This window comes from Lycorma delicatula, chromosome 4 (genome assembly GCF_047948215.1).
Source record: "Lycorma delicatula isolate Av1 chromosome 4, ASM4794821v1, whole genome shotgun sequence".
In the NCBI taxonomy this organism is placed as follows: domain Eukaryota; kingdom Metazoa; phylum Arthropoda; class Insecta; order Hemiptera; family Fulgoridae; genus Lycorma; species Lycorma delicatula.
In genome coordinates, this window is record NC_134458.1 from 62,716,993 (window position 1) to 62,738,856 (window position 21,864).

At 32.7% G+C, this 21,864-nt stretch overlaps 1 protein-coding gene across 2 annotated transcripts in view; it reads right to left on the minus strand.

Annotated features, from left to right (window-relative positions):
• The window catches only part of Fas3 (fasciclin 3), a 154,426-nt gene that overhangs the window by 68,434 nt on the left and 64,128 nt on the right, over positions 1-21,864 (minus strand). For both annotated transcript variants that reach the window (XM_075363106.1, XM_075363107.1), the window contains exons 2-4: positions 9,090-9,175; positions 6,404-6,641; positions 4,412-4,549 (exon numbers count right to left, since the gene is read on the minus strand). In XM_075363106.1, coding sequence (XP_075219221.1) covers positions 4,412-4,549; positions 6,404-6,641; positions 9,090-9,175 — 462 coding nt within the window. The remainder of the gene's footprint in view (positions 1-4,411; positions 4,550-6,403; positions 6,642-9,089; positions 9,176-21,864) is intronic.

Genomic DNA, 21,864 nt, shown 5'->3' on the forward strand with positions numbered 1-21,864 from the left:
TAAAATCATATGTATGATTATAAATATAATACACAAATAAAACTGTTTTCCAATTTACAACAAAACGTAATCCACAATTTTGTTTAAAAACATAACTGAAGAAAAATCACATGACATTTCTTTCTTAAGTACAAATTTTTATTTTACATTGGAAAATAACTTGATGAAATCAATTTAAGTGAATTTTATAGGTGCAATAAGTACACTTCTAAGTGTAAGATACAGTGATTTTAAAGAATACTAATAAAATAAACACACTAATAAATAATTCAGATTGGTAATTTTTTAAATTCCTTTTATAATACTGTATACAGTAACAAAATAAAGATTTGAGTTGCATAAATTAAAACTAATTCTTTTAATTATTTACTCATTATTTTACAGAATATGAATCAATGATTGCATATTATACATGAATTACACTATATTTGGAATGACAGTAGTCTATTGAATGAATTTGAATGATGCTCTAATACACAGAAAATTCTGATAATTAGTGATACCTTAGTGATGGATATTGGAGTTTTTACTGTACATGTATAGTTCAGTCTTCTGTGATTTAATTTGAAACATTAGTAATGACATCCATTTTAGTTAACAGTTACAAGTTCTTAGAGTTGTAACTGTAAAAAGAGTTGTAAAAAATTGTATTATTATATAATTTTAAAACTTCTCCATCACTAGGCCAATATGTATTTATTCTTCATTAGAACCTGACAACAAATTTGTAATCAGGAGATAACATCAAGAAGCAATTAGTATAAAAACACAACTTCTTGACCAGACCTCAAACTGTCAGTATTTTACAAAGGAATGCTAGCACTGATTCAGTGCCACATTGACACACCATAACTTGCTGATTTTTCTACCAATTTATCTTGGAAATATACTATTATCAATTACATCTACCTCTACTTTAGAGGTAATAAGAATCTTTTAGAAGTAACCAACATTAAAATGACACTTCTGTTAATAGGAAATGAAAAAAAAAAAATTCAAAATTATATAATTCAAATGAAAAAGAATAAAAATAAAAAACAATTTGCCTTATTATTTAATAATAATTTATATTTTATCATAAAAATCAGCTGATACTTATAAAAAAAAGAATTGTATATTTAATTTACTTATAGAAACTCCAAATAATCTGTTACTTATTCACAATTCCCATAATAAGTTCACTTAATAAAGTTCACAATTCCCATAATGAACTTTCTTCTGTTTAGCCTCCAGAACCACCGTGAGGTATTACTTCAGTGGATGAATGAGGGTGATATGTATGAATGTAAATGAAGTGTAGTCTTGTACAGTCTAAGGTTGACCATTCCTGAGATGTGTAGTTAATTGAAACCCAACCACCAAACACCAGAATCCACAATCTAATATTCAAATCTGTATAAAAGCCTTTACTAGAAATTGAGCCTTAGAACTCTCGACTTTGAGATCAGCTGACTTGCGATGATGTGATTCACCACTAGGCCAACGCAGTGGATTTCCCATAATGAACTCCTTCATTCAGTAACTATCGGCCTCAATGACTAAGACAGTAGTTTCCAAAGTTGGTTATCATTTAATAGAAATAAAATACAGTCAAAATTTATCATCTAGCTTCAACTTTAATTTTAAACAGTTAACAATCCTCAAAGTCATATAATTTAACAACCAATTAGTACAAATTAATCATCACATTTGATTTCAACTGATCTCAGAATAAAAGTCCCTTCTATGGATTCCATGGACTCCTAAATAGATGATTCTGAGAATACAAAACTTCATAAACATAACTTACATAAAAAACCTGACAAGAGGCTGATATGCCAATTTGGTAAAATTGGGCCTTTAACTTTAATTCCTACGATCTAGTCTAATTTAATATTGCATTAAAATCTATGATATATTGATGATCAAACAATGATTAATTTTATTAGGAAATCTGAATTTTGGCTGCATAATAGAATTCAATAAAAAAAGACATTTATAAAACAATTTGCTTCTAAATTCATAAAAACAGAATAACATTAAAATAAATCAGACCAAATATTATAGAGGTAGAGCTATGTTAATGTCACCATAACAAAGCACAAAGATGATAAGAGGTCACACATTTGGCAAGCTCATCAACAAATTGCCCTATCTCACCACTGAATTCCAGATTCTTCAAAATCTACAGCTCACTAGAAAATATGAGTGCGTTGAATCGCATAACTTCTTACACTTCACTATACCCAACATAGACAAACCCACTTCAAAAATTACAGAAAACCCACCACAGCTAAACAGCCAACTCATCTAACTGCCCTACACAGCAAATACAAGCAGCTTTATCTCACATGTTAATAGACAGCCCATATCAGCTGTCATCTATAATAAAGAATTCAACACAATAAACTACCGCGTAAGTATTTTAATATGGATGTGTGTGTTGTACACATCCACACTTACAGGGAACATGTTACACAAAAATAAATCAAAAATACATGCCTAGTTTCAAAGAACATACATTTAACACACATCAACCAACATCCTAGCAAAATTACCAAGATTTTCAGAAAGGAGCATTACTATGTTACTTTCAAAACAATAAACAAAATGCACAAGATTACGTAATACAAGATTTGTTATAAAAAAAATTAAACTTTGTATAGCATGCCAGTGTGTCACAATTTTTTATTATCCTGGTAGTATTTGTAATGGCATTCTCTAAAGATAATTTTTTATTTACTATATCATTCTACACTGTTTCATATCTGGTCTGCAAGTATGTAAATAAGGTTGGATTTCATGATAATGGCAACTATCTGATACAAGAAAATGAGAATTCTTGAAGAGCAACATGTGTATGTAAAATTTTGTTTTAAATTGTATAAGATGTTTACAGAAACTCTGAATATGTTACAAAGATATTATTGGGAAGAATGCATGAGCCATACAAATTCTGATCGGAATAGTTGATTATGAGCAAATCATAGTCATGAAATCAATAATAGTTTTACTTGGAAGTAATGGCATGTCTGAGGAAGGAAAAGAAAAAGAAGAGAGTCTGATGTGCGGGCAACAAAACATAGATTTTACACTCCATGATGCTCATGCCCATTCAGCAACATATTATAGTTTTTGGTAAAGTGTATCACAAATGCTGTACCTCAGCCCGCTATTTTTCTGACATCACATCTATGGGTTATCTTACTTTTAAATCTGACAGCCATCTTGAAAGGGTGCCATTCCCAGATAGCAGATGAGATTACAAGAAATCTGTTCCAGACCTGTGAGCTATTCCTGAAAATACACATCAAAACACATGCAAACAGTGGAAAAAATTAAAAGTGGTTTGTTAGAGTAAAGGATAACACTCTGAATAAGATATTTGATTACACGGTATAACAAGTGGATAAAGTAATTTTGCACAAGCAATATATTAACCACAAGCAAATTTTATTTACTGCATGAAATTTTCAAATATAATACATTTGACAAATGTAATATATTAAATGAATAAACATGACAAAGATATGACTATTTGTCAAAATTAATTTTTCTACTTAGTGATTTATTTTTTTCCTCTATGTATCGTACTTTTACAGACCTCTGCTTCATCAGCACATATATGTGGAGGAAATTTAGATTAAAAACCAAGTTAAAATATGAAAAATATAGAGGTGTGTTTATCATTTGGTCACAAATAAAATGAACTATTCTGCTATTTTAATCTGTACCAGATAATGGAACTATTGTTTTTGATACAATAATTTTAATATGCACTTTTGAAACTAAGTCTGAATAATTTAAATTAAATTCACAACTTCCCTAATCCAGTCATCATGTTAAAATTCTAATTATTCAAAAATGATATTTTCGTTGCCATTTTTATTATATTTTTTGTTATTATTACCTTGAGCATAAATAATTTTAATTCATAATTTATTTATAACATTTGAATTTTATATATACTATATTTGAAAATGTATGTTTTATTAACCTTAATGTGATCAATGCAATTAGATTTTGTTTATTATATTTATATGCTTTTAATATTATTAAGCTTTATAAAGCTTTTTGTTATTCTTACGTATTTTTTATAACAATTTTCCTCTCCATATTCTATTTTATAAACTCCTGGTTTGTTAAAAATCTTCCACAGATTGTAATAACACCAGAAAATAATTTATTTTATATCGATCAAATTTATATCAGTTCATTACATAATAAACATACTTACTGAAGTGAGCTCGTTAACATAAATGCTTAAGCTGAATCTTTTGCAAGCAACAAATTATTTCAATTTTTAAAGCCAACTAAGATGTAGGCACTTAATCCATAACAATAAGTAAAGTGTTACAAGAGTTGTAAAATTCGCAATATTAGTGAGACAGAAAATAAATTAGATTTAATATATAGCTTCCAAAGCTCTTACCCAAATACCAAGTAAAATTTGTTATCGGTCGACCATTCTGCACAGAACATTTTGCCACAAAAGTATCACCCTCCTGGAAATTATCTTGATCGGTTTTTTCCTGATTGTTGACAATCATTTTGACTTCAGTCGGCGTTTCTGTAAAAATAATATATACCTGTCAATTCTTAAAATTCATCCCATCATTGATACAGTAATCCTTTGTAATTTACAGATTTGTTATACATCGGTTATTCAGAATTATTATACGAAAATAAAATAAATAGCCAAAGTTATGTTTACTGAATTTTTTATACCCTGGTTAATTACAGCAACAGTCCACTACTAGATCTGTACAGTCATATCTTATTTTATTTATATTTGACTACTGAATAATCTGATATCATATGGCTTGTTGGTGTCACAGTGATGAATTGACAGAAAAAAATTTGGATGGATTACAAGATAGAATTCTGGTATACAAAGGATAAGAATGATGAAGAGGTAAGATCAACAAATCACAAAATTTATTAAACCAAGTTTTGTGTTTAGCAAGCTGATCATCTAATAATGTTGCGAAATGAAGCTCAAAATTTAGAAGAAAGTTTAAAATACTGATGACACAATAGAAAGGAATCTTTTAAGAAATATAAAGTAACATAAAAGTACAGAACATGAATTTTCTCAAACATAAAAACAAAATAAACTAGATTACAGTTACCATGTATGTTTTACATAGTCTAAATGTTTTTTTATTAATGTCAGCAAAAGTAAATTGAATTAAAAATTAATGTTAGATTTAGAGCTTCAGAGATACTACTTATTTCATAAAAATAAAGAAAAGCAATGTTTTTAATATATATATATATATATATATATATATATATAAAAATGATAGTGGAAAAAATAAATTAGAAAACATCTCATAACTATCATAAGAGTCTTAATTCGGTGAATTCATTGTGAAGTAATTAATAACTGAAAAATAAACTTATTAATTCTTACATTAACATTTCCCATAATAATGGATGAACCACTCATTCGGGTATATCTTATACTTAAAGCATACTAAACATCTTTCAGTATCATTAAGGAATGCAACTTCTCTATTTTTTACTGAACTGAGGTCTTGCTGTTCACAGTAAAATGCTAAAATGTAACCCCCCACAAAAAGTCAGTTTGTGGGGGTAGTAATTTTAACAAATGACAAAAGTAATGCATTACCTAAAATAGTATTTAAACGACTGATAACGGACTGGTGGATTCGAAAAGTATTTAATATTTAAATAGGTAAGTTGTCAATGCAGTGTGTTTATGAAGATTTCTATTGATAACTATTAATCGCAACACACCGGACGACATGCTTAATAAAATATTATGGAAATACTCAGAAGGCTTGAAGTACTCAGCCATACTAATAAATATATGGAATACTCGGAATGATTCAAAATTGCAAGCCTGTACTTCGGGAACCGATTCGCGATATTAGTATAAGAAAAAAGTTCCAGAAAATGTACGTACCGAAACACTTTTGTTTTCGAGTTAGGTCGATCCGAGTTAAAAATTACACAGATGTCTGCTCTACGTATGATATGAAGCCAATCTGAAATTCTTGGAACTCAAATTACGGGTCAAGTTCGGTGTTATATAAGTTTTTTGATCCGAAATATTGAATAACACAGATGCAAGAACTGTATCTATAGCGGTTTACCAGAGAATTATTACAAAGCTCAAGAAATTAGATCGGAAAACCGCTTTTGTGGTTTGCCATCCATCAGCTAACTTTGTTAAATCGCCCAAACATAGATGGAAAATTTTCTAACAAAATCTGTAGAAAATTCAGTTTCGAAAATGTAAACAAAGCTGATGGAAAACGATCGCTAGTTTCAAAAATTCCACTTTAATTCTAAACTAAACGTGGGCAGAAATCGAACTTCTAAGAAAGCTTAATACATCCATTCCTTCATCGGTCATACATTTTAACTAGAAATTGTAATTATGTAATTTACTTACTTGCAACGACCAAAGTCATTTTTCCATAAAATGCTTCAGACGTAGTATTGAACCGTAAACCGCATGTAAATAATCCATTATGGCTTTCATTGGCACGGTCGATCCTGAATCCACAATCTCCCTTACTCAAGCCTCTTCCTTCGTACTTGAACGGTGCGTCGGAATTATTTTCACTAATAAAATAACCGTTTTTATTCGTCGGAGATATTATATGGCAATGCATCAACTGTGTATTGACCTGTACAAAAAAAATATCCTGATTAATACAACTCGTTAGAGATGGCTGTTTTTTTTTTACGATCTTCGATTCGCAAAAAATTTTTTATTCTAAACCGGTTTAATTATCCGGCTTCTTTCCGTTCCGTTACTATTATAGAGAGGAAATTCACCGATCAAAGTTCTAAAATGTATTTCTTACAATGCAAATCATAATCGATTTACAGCAGCCTACAACGCTCATTCGATCGGTAGACGGCCCGACGTTGACGATATTGACTTCGTAACGACTGTTCGTTCCAAAACGTTACGACAATTCAGAGCATTTAACGATTTCAGTTTGTCCCTGTCCTCGGTGTAACTTCCTCTGACCTCAAACTTCACTTATAACGATATAAAATGAAAAACAAATAATGAAACAAGAGAAAAATATTAAAAATTAAAAAACCACGACTGCCAAAAAAAAACCATTGCTGACAGATTGCTCTTTAATATAGGATAATTTCTAATACAGGATGATAATTAAAGAACGTGCGGGTGACAATTTTTTATATAGTATAATTTTGTTTTCAAATTTTTTAAATTTATTTATATATAAAACCTATGACACTCTACGTAACGGTAAGAATTCCAACGCGGGGACATACATCTAAATCGGTTCAGCCGTTGAGCTGCTACGGTGGAACAAACATACATACATACACCTTGGATACATTATACTCCTTTTTGGGCAATCGTGTAATAAGGTCCATTTCTGAGCGTATCAGTTAATTTTTGTTCTGGTTTGGTTCCATCGTGATTTTCTATTACATTAGCAAATGCCCCGTTTGAATTTTGAAAATCGGACGACTGTTTGCAGAGATATTATAAGAGCACCCCGTTGCACCTCTCAAAACAGCTCCTCAGGGGCAACCCTTTTGTTACCAGTTGATGGTGATTGGTCTAGCCTCGCACGAGGCTCTCGCATCAACTCACCGCTCTAGCCTCACATGCAGTTCCCACGAGAAGCCCATTATTATTATTAAACAGACATTTTTTTTAAATTTATTTAATACATTATTTTATTTAACGTAAATTTAATTATATTTTAAATTTGATTCGGAGTAACAGTACAAGGTGAAAAGATAAAGATGCTACGATTTGCTGATGATATAGTAATTCTAGCCGAGAGTAAAAAGGATTTAGAAGAAACAATGAACGGCATAGATGAAGTCCTACGCAAGAACTACCGCATAAAAATTAACAAGCTCAAAACAAAAGTAATGAAATGTAGTAGAAATAACAAAAATGGACCACTGAATGTGAAAATAGGAGAAAAGATTATGGAGGTAGAAGAATTTTGTTATTTGGGAAGTAGAATTACTAAAGATGGACGAAGCAGGAGCGATATAAAATGCCGAATAGCACAAACTAAACGAGCCTTCAGTAAGAAATATAATTTGTTTACATCAAAAATTAATTTAAATGTCAGGAAAAGATTTTTGAAAGTGTATGTTTAGAGTGTCGCTTTATATGGAAGTGAAACTTGGACAATCGGAGTATCTGAGAAGAAAAGATTAGAAGCTTTTGAAATGCGGTGCTATAGGAGAATGTTAAAAATCAGATGGGTGGATAAAGTGACAAATGAAGAGGTATTGCGGCAAATAGATGAAGAAAGAAGCATTTGGAAAAATATAGTTAAAAGAAGAGACAGACTTATAGGCCACATACTAAGGCATCCTGGAATAGTCGCTTTGATATTGGAAGGACAGGTAGAAGGAAAAAATTGTGTAGGCAGGCCACGTTTGGAATATGTAAAACAAATTGTTAGGGATGTAGGATGTAGATGGTATACCGAAATGAAACGACTAGCACTAGATAGGGAATTTTGGAGAGCTGCATCAAACCAGTCAAATGACTGAAGACAAAAAAAAAATTTAATTATATTATTATAATTCGAATCATTCAGTTGAAACTCAGCTCACAGTTCATAATTCATTAAAGTTTGTGCTTCCACCGGCAAACACATATTATATTATACACATACACATTTATAAAGCCTATGACACTCCCGAGAATGTAAGAATTCCAACGCGGAATCATATATTTAAATCGGTTCGGCTGTTGAGCTGCTACAGTGGAAAATATATACATACATACACGCTAAATACATTACACTCCTTTTTGGGCAGCGTGCAGCATTTAATAAGTGAATCCTCTTTCACAAGTTCAAATTAAAAAAGTAAATAAAACTACTGTAGAATTAAATTACTCCTGATTTTGGAATCCTAAACCCGCTACTCAAGTTTAGAGAAACCGATTCTCAAAAACTGTAAAAAAAACTTATCGGCACACACAAAATTAAAAAAATATTAGCCCTATTTCGCATACGTTCTGCGATGTACAAGACTTACAATCGTATAAATTATTTAATGAAATATAATGTAACTTTTAAAACGTGACTTACAACATAAATATTTGTTTTACTCACTCTGCACAACATGACGACCGGATCCCCGATCTGCACTACTTTGTAGGTAGGCTGGACATCGATGGTAATGTTTTCGCTGTAGACTCCTGCAACACAAACGTGATACTAAAAATAATTTTTCATTTTTTATTTAATTCTCAAAAAACATAAACAATGTTTAAAATATGTCAAATCCACATTTACACTTACAGATCGGGGCAGACTCACGAGGAGGCGTGGTCTGGTCTTTCAGAGCTAAGTCTGCACCGATTCTCATGAAAATCCTCGGAATATATAAAAAAATTCATATAATTTTACTTCTAAAAAATGCATAATTATTATTACCAAACGGATAAATCAAATATTGGCACATTAAAACATCCAACAAAAATCATTAAAATACGCAGTCAAAAAAATAATAAGGGAAGTTTCATGTTATTTAGAGGTAGACTATTAAAATAACTACCAACGGTGAAATCTTGCACCTTTTCATTCGGTTATGTACGGCTCACCGCCTCCACGGGCCCCGATATAAAATCCCCTATTGTGCCGATAAACGTCCTCACCGACACTCAAAAACTACACGTTCGACATGGTTTACAACAAAACTGAATCTCCTGATGTTAAAATCAATCGTTTAAAAAACGACATACCAATTTAAAAAAAAATATCTCTTCATAACGAGCATAATTTTCAATAAAAAATTTTTAAATGTCATACAAAAAATCATTAAAATGCATTTTTCCGATGATTACAAACTTTTTGTAATTAATTATTAATTAAAAAATTACGTTTTTTTTGTAAAATTTAGCCGATTACAGTAGATTAAAATAAAAATTTACCTGCGAGAGGGCTAATAAGATTCTCGAGATTTAAAAGTACCGTTCGGTTCGACACGTATTCGTTTCATCACCAGCGACAAATAAGTTACCTTGTGTCTCAGTAAATAAAAGCATTCGAAAAGTACGATCAAAACTAGTTCATCTCTTTTTAAACCGATCTCTACACGCATGCGTGCGCGCGCAGAGAAAGAATATCCCGTAAGTAAAAGAAAATTTGACGCAACAGATCTTTAAGATTTGAACACAGTAGCATATTACTCTCAGGGCACATACTCTAGATTGTTTGTTTTCTGTTCGATTTAATCTGTACGGTTAAACTGTCGATTTCACTTTCACTACTTTATAATTCTATCTGATAAACTGAGAGCGACTTTTTCTTTATCAAATCGGTAGCAAAGAAAAAAATCATTTGTTACAATTAATGTTTTGTGTAATTTTTAAAAGAAAGATCGCGCATGTTTCTTTAACGAGTCTGTGTCGAAAACTAAATACTTAATATTTTATGAATTTGTTTTCATCCTATAATAATAATTCTGCAGATTAATATTTTATAACAGAAGTTAAAAAATTCCCAACTTTTGTAAACAAAAAAAAATTGATTTAGTAAAAATAGACATTATGTATTACTATGCCTACAAAGGAGGTTAAAATAAACCTACTTATGAATATCGATAATGTTTGTCCGGGGAGGAATAATGAACGCGACCCAAAAAAAAAGAAAATAATCATTTATTCCGTTTTTAATTTTGTGAGCAAGAATAAAATTATGAAATTTATTTAAAACGCACATTCGACTGTTTTATTTCATCCTATCGGGGTACTATCGCTCTTTTTTTGAAATTTAACCCGCTTATACGGAACAGATAAAAGTATAGAAATGCACCATCATGTTGAGCGGTTTTTGTGTACTGACCGTAGGTATTTATTCAGGACCGTATAAAAATAAACACAAAGGAATCTGACGATACAATGGAGTATTCTTTTCCTACTAACATGGCTGTGTTTAATAAAACGTGAAGAGTTCTGACCGAATTACATAGCGTACAAATTAATAAAAGAATTATTTACAATGAAAAAACCAATAACAATTTACCAACGCATAAATAAATTATGCCTAATTTGAAAGAATATAAAACACTTAGATTTATTTTGCTATAATTAAAAATTAAAACGCTACAATATTTTGGCGTTTCCTTGGAGTTTGCCCGTTGTAAATACGATCTTTTTATAAGCTTTAATGCGCAAAAGAAAACAATTCAGATGAATAGCAAACACAAAATAAAAATAAAATTCAGACGGAACAGAAACTTTGGCGTTATTTCGATTTAACGAATCGGAATCGAAAAGAAAGGACAAAATGAATTTACAGATTCTGACAGAAAAAGTTAGAAAATGGTAACGTAAAAAGAAAAAGAAAAATTTCCAAGTACCCAGAAATAATAAAGACAAAAACTTTATGAAGAAAGCGCCCGTGATTCGATACTCCGATCGAAATATCGACTGACACGAACGAAAATTGCGAAACATTTTATGAAAACGATTATAGCTTTGTTCGCAGTTCAAACCAAAAAATGTGTTTATCGGAGACGAAAGCGGTTCATATTTATAACAGCCGCCACAAAAATCGATGGTTGACGATTTTAAACGAAAGAAAAACGCCGAAGAAATATCGCTGTCGGTTTGTCTTCGTTTCTGTGTAACCGAAGAAAAATTGAAACCTATGCTTATCGATAATAAACAAAAAAATTTGAACGCTTAATTATTGTCAGCGCAATCTTTCTCGAAGGCAGAAGTCAGAACGCGAGCGGGGGACCCCGTACACGCACACACGGAAATATTTCGTTTTTACGGAGATACAGTCGTCAGTGTTCATTAATTTTTTAGAGTATGAATTACTGGAGAAACAATTATTGGACAAATGACAAAGAATTAAAATTCTCTAATTTTCCGTAATCGGGTGCATCTGTACCGTTCGTGTTACAGTAATGGATGTTTTATACCGTGTAATGTTTTGCCGATTTTTCGATAACAAAATGGCATTATCCGTTTAAAAGTGAAAAGATAATTCGTTTTCTTAGATCGGACGAGTTCTATCGGAGCGATCGTTAAACATTGCAAAATTCGTTAGGTACGATTAACTCGGCTGATATTACGATACGATATTTTACGTTACACGGAAGAAAAGGTCACGTTTTTATATACTCGCGAGTTAAATATCTGGGAACTTCGATAAAAAAAAACGATCGATATTAAAAAGTTAAGTTCTTTTACGAAGTGATAATCGCAAACGAAATGAGAAGAAAGCCGATGAGAGAGGCTAAGTGTCATGTTTTAGGCCTGCCCCTGCCGAGGGAAGAACGGGCTGTTTAATACGAGTAAATTTAATTCGTCTTTCGAAATGTAAAACCCGCCTCGACAAAAAGCGGCCATTCAGAATCGAGAACTGTGAAAAACGTAGCGTATCGGTGTATTGTGCAGGCCGTAAGACCGCACAGCGTACATATTCCTTCAGTGATAATTAAATTAAGAGACTATACCAGATAATAAAACAATAAACACGAAACAGTTCTGTTCTGATACTGAAATCAGAAAAAAGTTTTTTAGAGAGGGGAAAAGCATGTAAACTAATCGTCGCCCGCTATAAAAATCATAAATATATACAAAACAAATAATAAATAGCACAACCAAACAATACGACTAAATAACTCTAAATAAAAGCTACAACGGAAACAAAAATATCACAGATAAAAGAAATAAGAACAATTCTGGTGTAGAGGCCTATAACCATTATAAACTATAAAAAAATACTTTATCTACAATTACATAAAAACAAAACTAAACAGTGCAAGTAAAGGTGTATAAGGGGTTCATTACAGCTCCTTCCTGCAGGAAAAAAGATAGTAACACGAATAAAATCACACGAAGAGTCGATCATTTATTAAATGCTTCGCAAAAAACCAAGCGGTTATTTTTGTCCATCAATAACACCAGCGTTTACAGAGAGATAATTTAAACTTACGCCGCACGGCATCAAAACGCACACAAACAACGAGTATATGCCCGACTGTGAGGCGGCAATTACATCTTGCACATATTACGACGTCGCTTGATCCATTATATACCCTTGAGTGGCAGTATATCCGATTCATAAACGACAGATCATGGATTTTCCCGGCGATCAGTCCTATCGGATAATTCAAGAGCAACACAATATCCTCGAAACGACGTAGCTTATTACGGTACTGTAGTGTTGCCGAAGGAACAATTTTTTGAAAGTCCGGCAGGGTTCATTCGCGCACAGAAAACAAATCGGTGCGATCGCGAAGAGCCAGTGAAACAGTACCAATCGGACGTTTTCTCTAAGGGTTGATCGTTCGATTTCCTACCTCCTCTTTTTCATATTCTTCACATGTTTGTCTGCGGGTAGGTACTGTAAAAATCGTGACGACCAATGCCCTAGCTTATCTCCGGTACTTTCTAGCAGTAGGGAGGGCGACTATTAGTCCTAGATCCTACGCTAGGACCACCGAGCACCGCTCCGAATAAGCTAGCTAAGTATTACCTCTCGACTAGGTTGTACCGGTCGGGTAAAGCCGGGCCTCGTATTTCTCCTCTAAAATGTAATATCCAAAAAGTAAATTTTCTTTGGAAGTAATGAGCCGGTGACGTTCTTCCTATCGTACGATAAAATACGCCCTCAATAACTGACGGTTTACAACGATCGCTGTCCCCGAGGAAGGATTAATTTTACAGTAATACCGTAGAATTAAAGACTAATTTGACCATAGTAAATTATATGATCGGTGTTAATTAAATCGAACAGGAAATAAGTACAGTCAGGCACATTTAAGTTATGTGACGTGAATCCGATAGCTTTAACTGTAAGGTCAATCGAATACAGAAGTCTTAGTCTGAATAAAATATTAAATTAACATCCGGCACGATTTGTACAGCTCGTCCAAGAACAAAAGTTAAGTTAAAATGAAACAGAAAAAGTATGATGTATTTATATTTATCTAATCGCAAAAATTAGTTTTAAATAAACAAATTTAAAGAAAAAAAAATCATATGGATTATGACCGACTAATTAACTAAATGTTAAATGTTAATTATTAAATTTACGGCCTACTTTAATACAGTAATTGTATTAATCGCAACAGGATTACCGCCCAAAATTGTTATTCTTTCGTAATTATGAAAGGAGTGATGAAATCGCCCATACCCGTATCGGAAGTAGAACGCAGGAGACGTTATACTCGTATTATTACGACCTAATAAAACTTTTAAAAAATCTAGTAAAAACCTACATTACAAACTAGTCTATACGGCAAGAACCAAACACGAGACAAAGATTAAAATATATAAAGCGAATAATTTACGAAAATACGCTTACTAATTGAAATTAAAAAGATTAGAACGGGATAGAAAGTAATGAAGAACAACATAAAACGAACCGGATGATCGATGAAAAAGAATTCGAGTTTTGCTAATAAATTAGCCGAGAACTCGACTTCAACTCGGGCAAATACAGAATACGAGTGTTTGTTTTCCTTTGCCGGTTTGAGCTCAAGAAAATATTTTATGCCCGTACTTAGATAACAGATTCGTGTAATCAAGTCGATTTCGAATTCTATCTGCGAATGGAATGTACGAACGGTCCGTCACGAAAAGTTTGTCCGTCGCACGATGTTTTTGTAAAATGTTTCCGGCTTTTTTGTCGGAACATAAAATTAGATTTTCCGGTTAAATCCTTTTAATTTAGCACCAAACTTCTATTTTCTAAGCCAATGTGCTAAAACAGCCCGTAAGAGTAGGAAATATTAGTCGTAATCGTGCATAGATTCACTAAAATACGTAAATTACTGAAACCGTAATTCTACTTTTTCCAAAAAATGTTATGGATGTTTACAGGCTTTTCAAAAAATAGGTATAGTACAAATAAATATATATATATTTAGTATAATACTCGACACTGTTTAAGTCGATAGGTTAAAGACTCGCATACGACATTTTATAGACCGTGACTTACCAAAAAGTTTAATTTTACTCGGTCACGTTATAAAGCTATTAAATTAAATTTAAAATAAATTACAGCTAAAAGAATTTTCCCGCTTCTGCTCGTTCATCGATTTCCTCCTCTGTAATTTCGATAGATAAACATATTTTCACGCATACAGTAAATCATCTTTCCCTTTATCAACTTTATCTGTTACGCACGAAATCTAAAAACTATTATTTAAATAATACGCAAAGTTTTTCATACGACTTATGACGCAAGTAGCTCTCCGGTATTTAATGTAAACTTAGTTCGAACTGTCCGGTACGAGACCGAACAGAACATCTTACTTCGTATATTCCGCTTTGCACACAGAGGGGAGACGGCGTGCCAATAAACATTTAACACGATTACATACGATGCCTGTATAAAACCGTATCGGAAGTGGGTCTGGTACAAGCGCACAGACTCTTTGGAAGAGTTATCGTGTCCGAACACCAGAATCTCAGGAATATCAACAGACAGGCTCCAATTCCACATGAAGGAAAAGATCTTACGAAACACCAAGACTTAAAGAGCCCTGAGAAATCAGACAAGCCCAACCAGGTCGGAAGCCTTGCTATGAAGTGTTCTGTCCTTTTTTATAGACGCACGGGGAAATACCACTAAATGAAAACACCAGAAGACTTCAGATCAGAAGGTACGTGGTAACTGATATCGGCAATCCTAGATTGCAAGCCGAGGTTGGTTTTTCTCATAGACGCACGGGGAAACCACTCACTGAAAACACCAGATGACTTCAAGTCGGAAGGTCAGTGTTAACTAGGACCGGCATCAACAGACTGTTCACCGGGTTTTTTTTACTACAAAAAATAATAAATAAACATTAAAAACTGTCTTTATCCCTTCTCCCCTTTTTTTTGTTTCCGGTCTGTTATAGGTACTGCAGATACGACAGCAAACTTCATCTTCACCGGCAAGGACATCTTTACCAACACTAGTACAAAAAATTAAACGGACACATATTTTGATAAAAAATGATTGTATTCAAACTACTTTAACTTTGCAACTAAGAGGCTTAGAGACGAATGAAAAAAATTAAAGCTTGAATACTCTACTTTTTGATATTATACTTCAGATTTCAAAAATCATCAAATTAAAAAAACATCAGTGAGACCAAACGTTTTAAAAATTTGAAACTTTTTCTTCGTGTTTGATCGAGCGCATGGGGGAAACGAATTTTTTCAGTAAACTGCATTAAAATCGTCTAAAGGTTTAAGACTTTAGCTTTAATTTCTTTTTTTTTATGTCTCTCTACGATTTTTCTGAACCGAAATATTCCACTTTAAAGAGAAAAGGCCACTTTTATCTTTAATGCTGCATACCTCCTGATCTAGGTATGTACGACTTAAACAACGCGATTTGTCCAATCCTGTATAAATTGACAGGATTATAGGTGCTTGTTCTAACTTGCTCAGTACGAATTCTGTCATATGCAGTAAACGAGTAATTGCATGATTATTCCTGTCGGTGCGTGTTGCATTTCAAACCTATACGAAGGCAGTAATTGTTTTATATTCATTAGTATTTTTCCGTGCAAACGGTAGCAGGTTTTTTAAAGTCAATCTTTTACTCACGTATTTGTGAAGTCAAAGCCATGTCGGAAGCAAAAAAGAAGAAACGTCAATACAGAAACAGCGGAATAAATTAAATACGGATTTATCGAAAAATCCCACAAATCCATCATCGCCAATGTGCCTTATTTGTCAAAAAAATATTTCAAATGAAGCGATGAAGCCTTCCAGGCGGCAAGATCATTTTAATAAAAAGCAATCAGGTAAGAAAGACAAAGATGTGGCCTATTTTCAAGACCTGGAAAACAAGTACGTAGCTCAGCCAACTATATCAAAACCTTTTCCAGCAGCTTCCAAGGAGGAAGATGACGGACTGCGAGCTTCGTACATCTTATTGTTATTACTATAACAGGCAAATCACACACTATTGTGGAACATTTAATTTTACCGGCAGTAAAATAAGTAATAACCACTGTGCTCCATAAACCAGCGGCAGATATTATCCGAAAAATTCCTTCGAGCAATAGTTCTGGGCAAAGACGAATTGATGAGATGGCTGAAAATATTGAAGATCATTATGCAATCATCTGAGGACTTGCCGCTTTTCAATTCAGTTGGCCCAACTAATGAAGCGCTGTTGTTGTCATACGTGAGGTTTATCAAAGATGAGAAAATATGTCAAGAACTATTGTTTTCTAGAAATTTAGAGACAGATGCAAAGGGAGAAACCATATATAATACACTGGAAACGTTTTGTGACGAAAAGGAAATTCTTTTGAAGAATATTATGTCAATTGCTACTGATGACGCTCCGGATATGACAAAGACTTCATAGCGTACTTAAAAAATAAAGTTCCAGACGTGCTTGCTGTACATTGCGTCATTCATCGCCAACATTTAGTTGCGAGAAACCTTCTTTCTTTTCCTGTTTAACCTCCGGTGATTACCTTTCAGATAATACTTCAGAGGATGAATGAGGATGATATGTATGAGTGTAATGAACTGTAGTCTTGTACAGTCTCAGTTCGTCCATTCCTGAGATGTGTGATTAATTAAAACCCAACCACGAAAGAACACCGGTATCCACGATCTAGTATTCAAATCCGTGTAAAAATAACTGACTGAACGCTGGAACTGTCGACTTCCAAATCAGCTGATTTGGGAAGACGCGTTCACCACTAGACCAACCCGATGGGTTAGTTGCGAGAAACCTGACTGAACGCCTGCATACATCACTGCAATATGTTATCAGAGCAGTTAATGAAATAAGAGTGATTTCAGTGATTTCAAAGAACAATTCCAGGACATTTTAAATATGGACATACCAGACTGGGTGTCTGATCCTTTTTCAAATTTCAACACAGCAGGATCATCCCAGTTAGAACAACTTGTATAACTGACAACAAACGAAGAAATAAAAATAAAATTCATGAATGGTTACCAAGGATTTTGGCTGCAAAAGCCAATCCCGCAACTGTACCCTGGATATGGTCGATTGTTCAACGATTTCTGATGGCATTCTGATCATCGTATTTGTCTGAACGTGGATTTGGTGCTGTAGCAACGTTGCTAAGCAAAAAGAGAAATCGGCTATCTTTTACCGAATGCGGCGACTTACGACTGTTTCTACGTAAATTCGAGCCTGATATTAACAAACTCGTTAAAACACATCAGATTTATCCTTCACATTAATGTAAGTGTAATTTTTCAAATGAAAGCTTTGTTTTAATTATTTTATTGTATACTGAATATCACTAGTGTTGTTATATAACTATACAGATACAATTGTAATTTTTTTGAAAGCAATTTTAATAAAAATACTTCCAAATATGATTAAATATGCATTTTAATTGCTCTCATTTAAAATGTAAGTTTCAACTCAGAAATAGGATATGCCACATTTAAAAACAATAATTGCAATTAATTTTAAGAGCGCATCTTAAAAACAGCAATATTACTTTTAACAGATGGTAAATTTAAAAATTTTGGGGGCGCTATAAAATGTTCGATTCTCAATGTGAGCGGTGGGCGAAAAGTTTGAGAATCAATACTCTACTGTAATGCCCTTTCCGGGGCTTACAGGCCTTTCTAAAGTTACGGCTGTAAATATTTACAACCAATAAACATGGAGAGTCAGGCACAAAAAAAAAGAAGCAAAAGGACCGTCCCACAATTCATCCCGGCTCAGAATGCTGATATATAAGATGACGAAGTAGAATCTCCAAACTACCATCCCAACGAAACGAATCAACGCCATCTCCTATTAATAACCTGCCAGTATAGTAGAATCACCCAGCAGCAAAGGACACAAGTCCGTATATTGCGAAAAGTAGGAGGGGTTGCACCCTCCGACATCCTTGCGTTCCGTTCCAGAATCTCCAAAACTTAGATTCAGTATCCTTCCTTCATCTTACAATTATCAGTCAGGCAACCGCCTATAGACACCAAACGCGAAGGGAGTGCATCGGATCCTCCACAAAACTAGGGCCCTGTCAGGCACATTCCTACTAGACCAAAAGGCCTTCAATGGATGGACTGAAGGGGAATCGCATCAGGAGAAGGATGCAAACATATAGTTAATATCCCAAAAAATAACCCGAGAAAAATACTTCAAAACCCGACCTACAAAAGACCGGAACGCAATCCCCCAACTCCGTACATCTTTAACTAAAAACAAATATGTAACTATATAACCGTCACTAAAAATTAATCAGATAAAAGACCAAGCAAAAAAGGATTGATGTTCAGGTCCTGCGATGAATAGGAGGAGTCGCTTTCTCTGAGAATAATGATGTTACATTACAGCCCCTGCTATAAAGGAGTTAAGGCGTCGTTTATGGGGTCGACTGTACCCGCGTTTCTAGACGTTAAGAATCGATTTCGTTACCATTACGGCACTCGTTATACATACCCTATTGTCAAAACGACCAGTCGAATCCTATTTTAGCCTGTAATAATATTTATTAAATATTTTAGCTGTTTAATACGTTTTGAAAAAATTATTGTAATTTATAGAGCACCATATTTTTATTTTTATTTTTAATCGGAGGTTAATAATTTATGTTTATCGTTTTCAACTAATTTTTTGTTTTAAAACTGTAATTCTTTATCGATTAAAAACCGAATGAGGTGGAAATTGTTTTTATATACATTTTAATAATATCGGGACGATAAGTTTTCCGAATATAATGAGAGTACGATTCGGAAAAGTTATCGAGATCGGGGAAGGGTCATTGTATATGTATTTTAAATAAAAATCCTTTGATGCCCTATTCTGTTAAATATTAAAATTCAGAAAATTAATTTTATTCGTCATTCGTCGTTATAATATTTTTAAACGAAAAAATGATCGACATGCAATATTAAAATTTAAAAAAGAAGATATTTTAATGTTTTAACTCGATTTAATAAAAGATGAACTCTCGATATTAAATACTCGTCATATATCCGTATATCGACGGAAACTGCTATTAGTAAGAAGAGCAGATAAATAAAAACCCAACCGCGCACAAAGAAAACAAAATGTAATTTCTCAGCAAAAAGTCAGGGAAAAGGTGTAGGCCGGAGTAAATAAGATTTAAAAGACATATACTTATGAAAATGAACTTTACGTGCAAAAAACATATTTAAATAATTTAAAAAGTAATCGTAAAATTAAACTTAAATACAATTTAACGAAACAAAAAAGGAAAAATATAACTCGACATCCTGATCGTCTCGCAAGAAAATATACATCATAATGAACCGATTCATAATAGTCATTATGCCAGGCCAAGCACGAGGGAAATAATACGAGATAAAATAAGACGGTGAAATCTTAAAAACGACCCCGTTTCATAACAAAATTCCCTACAGATAGATAATCGATAATAATCTGGTACCGCTAATTTCAAATCAACATTCTCAATTTATTCTTTAAAAAAAAATAATTGTTCGTAAGTACGACTAGCACTAGATAGGGAATCTTGGAGAGCTGCATCAAACCAGTCAAATGACTGAAGACATTTTTTTTTCTTTTTTCTTTTTCTTTTTTTTTGTCTTCAGTCATTTGACTGGTTTGATGCAGCTCTCCAAGATTCCCTATCTAGTGCTAGTCGTACTTACGAACAAATATTTTTTTTTAAAAGAATAAATTGAGAATGTTGAAAAGAAAAAAAAAGTACGTTATTATACCGGCAAAGATTCCTTTCTTACCCTATTATCGGTCTTACGTACTTTTAAAACCTGTTTTATTCGATGTCAATGCGTTTCATGAAACGTGTGACGAGCGAGCATTTACTTAAGTCGTGTTATACGATTGTCGATTTGTTTGAAGCTTGATAACTCAACTCGTAATAATAATTTACCGATCATCAAGGTGGAGTGGTAGCGACGTTCCGGGTTCGAGTACCGGTCAAGCATGCCATTTATTATACGCTACAAAAATTTCATTTCCATCTTCCACGCAGTAAGATTCAAACTTATGTGGCGAGATCATCAAACAAAAAAAACCTAAGAAATGGAAGGTCGTTTTTTTATTTTATCTCTTTTTATCTACAAATACGTTACAGAAATTTTCTTCAAAAATTTAACAAAAGCAACCTTTTCACTAGTTTTTACCATATAACATGATTTTATGCTCGATTGAAACGCACAAAAAAGTAATAAAACTTTTTATTAATCTTGTACTTTCATTCTGAAATAGCGTTTCTGTTCTTTTTATAAATCGGGAAACAAGATTATGCTCCAAAAAATAACGAAAAAAGAATCATATTTTTTTATACAGTAAAATACAATTTTTTTTTAAATGTTATTTTCTATTCTTATTATAAAAACAAGGGGAAAAAATACTTCGTTTTACAGCGTTTTGTAAGTAGTCAATTGATATCGTTTATTATTATGTTTATTTTTTGTTTCTTTCTTTTTTCATCTACCGTTTAAGTTATTTTTCCAATATATTTTTTTACCCTAGCGTCTAGTAATCACGACGGGTTAACGATTGAAAATAAGGTTTGATTTAAGAGAAAAGTTTTGTAAATAGCCTTTGGAGTATTATCTCGATTTTCCATTATTTAGATAACTGATCGGTATAGCTTTTTATTCGTATTTATAGTTTTTAATCTGTTTTAATTAAAAAATTATCATTGCCTTTTGATAAGCCGACTGGTAAAAATCTTGTTCGGTAATTAAAACTGACGATTATAAAGCGGGGTTGAAAACGCAATAAAAAAAAATCTAAACAAGTCCTACGGAAAGAAAAAGATGTAATAGTTTGTAATTGTTCATTTTAGAGAAAAGATTGAAACAGAAAAAAGTTTTGTTATTAAATTTTCCAAATTGTGTAGTCTGAAACAGAATCTCCAGATACTTGAAAATTTAATCACATATAAAAGAGCACTCAAACT